Source organism: Haemorhous mexicanus, chromosome 25, assembly GCF_027477595.1.
Source record: "Haemorhous mexicanus isolate bHaeMex1 chromosome 25, bHaeMex1.pri, whole genome shotgun sequence".
Taxonomy (NCBI): domain Eukaryota; kingdom Metazoa; phylum Chordata; class Aves; order Passeriformes; family Fringillidae; genus Haemorhous; species Haemorhous mexicanus.
In genome coordinates, this window is record NC_082365.1 from 4,426,191 (window position 1) to 4,431,021 (window position 4,831).

At 59.8% G+C, this 4,831-nt stretch overlaps 1 protein-coding gene across 4 annotated transcripts in view; it reads right to left on the reverse strand.

Moving 5' to 3' along the window:
* Positions 1-1,997, reverse strand: part of LOC132338397 (uncharacterized) — a 2,750-nt gene extending 753 nt beyond the window's left edge. Inside the window, exons 1-2 of one of the 4 annotated variants that reach the window (XM_059867859.1) lie at positions 916-1,997; positions 409-827 (exon numbers count right to left, since the gene is read on the reverse strand). In XM_059867859.1, coding sequence (XP_059723842.1) covers positions 409-827; positions 916-1,293 — 797 coding nt within the window. In that variant the 5' untranslated portion in view covers positions 1,294-1,997. The remainder of the gene's footprint in view (positions 1-408; positions 828-915) is intronic. The other 3 variants (XM_059867860.1, XM_059867857.1, XM_059867858.1) reach the window with 3 other exon arrangements.
* Between the last annotated feature and the right edge of the window lie 2,834 nt (positions 1,998-4,831).

A 4,831-nucleotide genomic window follows, 5' to 3' on the forward strand; every position in this document is an offset into this window, starting at 1 on the left:
CGCTGCCCCGTGGCCGCTCTGGGGATGCTCCGCTGCCCTCCTGCTCCACAGGGCCGTTCCCGCAAGCGGCAGGAGTGTGAGGATGAGGAGGGCTCATGCCCGGCATCACCCAGCCCTGGCTGTCCCACTCTGGGGTGCAGTGAGTGTGTCAGGGCTCAGGGCAGGGCCACCCCCTGCTCCTGCCCTGTGACGCAGGGCTGCTTCATCCCTCCCTGCCACCTGAGCCCTGACTGAGCCTGGCTATTAATTAATATTAATAATAACCCCTTGCAGCTGCTACTCACTGGCCTCAAAGCACAACCTGAAGTAACCCCTGTCCCGATGGGGAAATCTCCACTCCCCACCGGATGGGGAAACTGAGGCACGGGAACTGGGGCAGGAACTGTGCCAGAAGCTTTCCCTGCTCACCCATAGAGCCTGGAAAACGAGGAAGCAAAACCCCAGGGACTGCCCCCAGCCCCACGGCGATGCATGGACGGGTGAGCCAGAGTGGGCGGAGAGGGTTTTCCTAGCTGGGAAAAAAAAAAAAAAAAAAAGAGGAGAATAAATAAATAAACAAATAAATAAGCCCATTGTGCCCCCCATGCCGAGCTCTGCCCCGCGGCAAGGAGCTGCCTGCTCCCTGGGAAGTGGGAGGCTGAGCTCCCCGAGGAGATTTCGCGTGTCCTCGCCCGCCGGCGGGAATCGGAGCTGGGGCTTCTCCCGCTTTTTGGCAGTCTGGTCATGTCCTGCCGGCAGAGCAGCAGGACTGAGTCACGTTCCAGCGGCAGCAGTGACTCACGGCCACCCCAGCCTCCCGGGGAGCAGCCGGCACATTGCAGAGATTCCTGGATGGAGGAAGGAAAATAAAATTAAATAATAACAACTGCCAGCTCCCCCCCACCACCACCTCCGCCCCTTCTTCCTTCCCCCAACCTCCTGCAACACAGGCGCAAACAGCAAATTCCTGCGGCACCGGGAAACACCTCCCGCCTCGCCAGACGCCGGGATGCACGACCTGCTTCCCAACTGCACGAAATGCCCTTTGCCGGCACCTGCGGGGGCCACCGAGGAGCAGGTGGAAGCTCCCCCCCGCTCAAACGCTGCCCCAAGCACGGGGACACCCCCACAGCGAGGTCCTGGCCGTGCACTGCAAAAATGGGGTGCGGCTGGGTGGATCCTGGGATCCCCCTCCGGATCTGAGGTGTTCCCTGAGGGATCTGGGGGGTGAAGAGCAAAGTGGGGTATCCCTAAGGTTACACAATCCTGGCTGTGGGGTTTTTTTGGGGGAATATCACCAATATTTTCCATCATTTAGCATCATCTCACATCCGTGCAGGGGGTGCCCCCAGACCCAGGGGACACAGGGCTCCCCCGTGTCCCCGCAGCCCTGGCACGGCGGGAGCGATGCCCCGGGGCAGGGCTCTGCTGTGGCTGCCTCTGAACTCAATTTATTTATTATTTAAAGCGCTTGGCGGGAGCAGCGGAAGCGCCGGTGGGGTTGAGAGGCTGCAGAGGCTGAGCTGCTGCAGCTCCGGCACCGCGGCGCTGCGGAGAGCTGCCCAAAAATGCCTCAGCGAGGAGGGAGTGCCCCCTGCCCCACAGCGAGGGGTGTGCCACCCAAAATCTCAGTGAGGGGTGTGCTGCCCCAAGAGCCCCACGGCAAGGCTGTCCTGTCCTGCAGTGAGGGATGTGCTGTCCCCAAGCAGGGACTCTGTGGGTCACAGCCCCTCCAGGGAACACTCCTGTGGAACTCAACACCTACAAGCACGGTGTGGGGCTGGCCCCTGTGGAGCCAGAACACTTACAACCAAATCCCAGGGGTTATAGAGCAGAATCTGCTGCCCCAGCAGAGCAGACACCTAAAGATCAGTCCCTAGAGAGTACAAAACCCCATCCCACGTAGTGCAGAGGGATCTGCAATTAGTGAGTGAGGGAACATGCCCAGTGGAACAGTCCCCAAAGAGGGGGACTGGCAAGCATGTAGAGAACCCCCCTAGAGAGCCTCTTCCTATGGATCAAGAGCCCAGACCCCACAGAGCAGCTCCCAGAGCAGCCCTGCAGGCTGGGCCTGTGGGGTTCTACAGCCCCACATGGTTCCATCCCACCCCACACCTGGAGGGGCACCAGCCCATGCCCTGCTGAGCCCCTTCCTGGGGATCAGGGTGAGATTGCACCCACAGAGCCCTGCAAGGGGGGGCCACAGCTGTGCCCCTGCCACCTCCTCTGCTCACTCGTGCCCTCAAACCTCTCCACATGCCCCGGAGGTGGGGGCCACATGGAAGTATGCATGACATTCATGGACTGTATTAATCTACCTCCAGTGATTGCACTGGTAAATCTGAAGGGTTAATGGCATGCAATTAATAGTGGTATGCTTATTTTGCTGTTTAACATATTGTTCATCTGTCTTTATAGTACAGAGGCATACAAACAGGGCCAGTGGCAGCTCAAACTGTCCCTGAATTTAAGAGATCCTCTGGAATTAGAGTCTCTACCTCACAGCAGATAACACACAGCACCAATTGTGTGTCTGGTTCTGTATTCAGCAGAGCAATATACCCAGCTGGGGTTTGGGATGAGCATGGACAGTGGAGCCTCTGCAAGGCAGCAGCTCAGGGATGCAGGTTCCCCTGGGCCCTGGGCTGGGTGCTCTCTGAGCTGGGTGTCCCAGCCCAGCTCAGCCCCTGTGGGTTTCACAGGGTATTTTGGTCAGTGCTTACGGGAAGAGGCGTGGGGGGGCCCGCGGGGGGATGCCAGTAAATGGCCTCTGAGCCTTCCCCATTCTCGAGAATAGGAAACTGTGGCTTCTGCACGGGGGTTTCACTTTCTGTTCTGGAGGCGGGAGGCCAAACTGCTCTGCTTGACCCCTGCTGTGGCACCGCCTGGGGATTGAGACAGGACAGGCAGGGAAAATTCATCACTGTATTCTCTGCACCCGTAAAAATCTTTTTATTTGGGGAATCATGCAAACACCTTAAAGTTTGGCCTCCCACCCTTCTGTTTGGGGATGCTCAGGACAGTGATGCTGTCGCCCTGTCTTTGAGGGTGGCATGATGCCAAAGCCACGCCAGTGGCCTGCCGTGGTGCCCTGCCACTCCCTCCCTCCCTGGGCCACCTCTCCTCTGTGGCAGCCCCCTTCCAAGGCACTCATGGGTGCTGCAGTGGTCCCGAGGGTGCTGGGGGTCAGGAGGGAGGAGAGCAGGAGCTGGTAAAAATAGCCCCAGGTGCCCTCTGCCCCGGGAGCGATTCCTCACTGGGTAAACAGGAAATTTATTCTTAGGTCATTCACGAGCTGAGCTGAGGGCAGCTCCCTGCTCGGGGCTTGTTTTGTTCCTCGCTGACACAGCGGTGACACAGCCGAGGTGGAAGGGCCACCAGGCAGAACCTTCCAGCCCCGCGGGCTTCCCCTTGCTCACTCTTTCCTCCCCGCAGCACCCTGCGCTCCCCACCTTTGCCAGAGCTGCTGGGAGGGATTTCCCCTTCCCACGGGGTGACACTGGGAGGTGAGGGCTGTTTTGGGGTGTCTCTCGAAAGCCCTGCTTGTGCTGTTTGCATCTGGGCTCAGATGGCACCCTGAGGGCCAGAGCTCTCGCCCTGACATCCAGCTCCTCCTCTCCCCTTTCCTTGACAGGATCTCTTGAGTAGGAGGAGATAGAGCCACCACAGTTTTCCCCTTCCCAGGATGAGTTGAGTAGACTGAGGAAGGACATTGCTCACAGCTTTTCCTGTCTCCCCAAAGCCCCCCAGAGTGGTGACAGCTGTGGTTCATCTTTACCCCCCCCCCATCCTTTCCCCAGGTGTTGTTCCCATTTGCAGGACGCTGCTCCACCTCCCTTCCCAGTTTGTAGGGATCTGTTCAGCCTATGACACCCCTGGGCTCTGCCCAAGGCTGCCCTGCTGGAGCTGCTGCATGGTCCAGGCAGCAAGCCCTGCCTGCCAGGGATCGTGGGCTCCTCCAGCACTAGGCATGAGGCCCCTGGCAGGCTCAGAAGCGGCAACTTCTGCCTGGACAACATTTTTGGGGAGCTGAAGAGGACACAGAGAGAAAAATGTGGGGCTGCAGCCTAAAGCACTGACTGAAATGAACAGGGGCGCTTGTTATGCTGATGGTGGAGAGGGGGATCCCCCGTGTTTCCCCAGCATCACCTGTGTGGATCTGACCTTGTCCCAGAGTGTTTTCCCCCTGGAAATGTAACTGAGGGAGGTACAAGGGTGGAAGGTGCCTGTGGGCTGGCTCAGTGAGGCAGGTGAGGGCTGTTTGTGATTAAGGGGTACCTCCATACCATGGGACTGCAGTGTGAGCCCAGGAGTGGTGACAAACTGGAAAAGGGACATCCTGAATCCAGCACTGGTGTCCCTGGGCTGTGAGGCTGACCTACAAGCTGGATCCCTGATATATTTGTGACAATGTGGAGCCACGGGGACAATCCCATGGGTCTCTCTGTAAACCAGACGCCCAAAGAAGGCTGCACGGAGCGCAGAGAGGGGCGGCAGGAGGGATTTATCCGAGCAGTCCCAGCCCCACGGGCTCCCCCGGCTCGGGCATCCCCGCCCGGCTGCGGAAGGACGGGGCGGTGCTGCCCTCGCGTGGCCGCCGGCGGCACCGCACCGCGCCTGGGCCGGGGTCTGCGGGGCGCGGGCTCCCCCAAATCCCCCGCTCCCCCAAATCCCCCGCTCCCACAAATTCCCCGCTCCCCAAATCCCCCGCTCCCCCAAATCCCCCGCTCCCCAAACCCCCCGCTCTCCCAAATTCCCGCTCCCCAAATCCCCCGCTCCCCCAAATCCCCCGCTCCCCCAAATCCCCTACTCCCCCAAATCCCCCACTCCCCCAAATCCCCCGCTCCCCCAA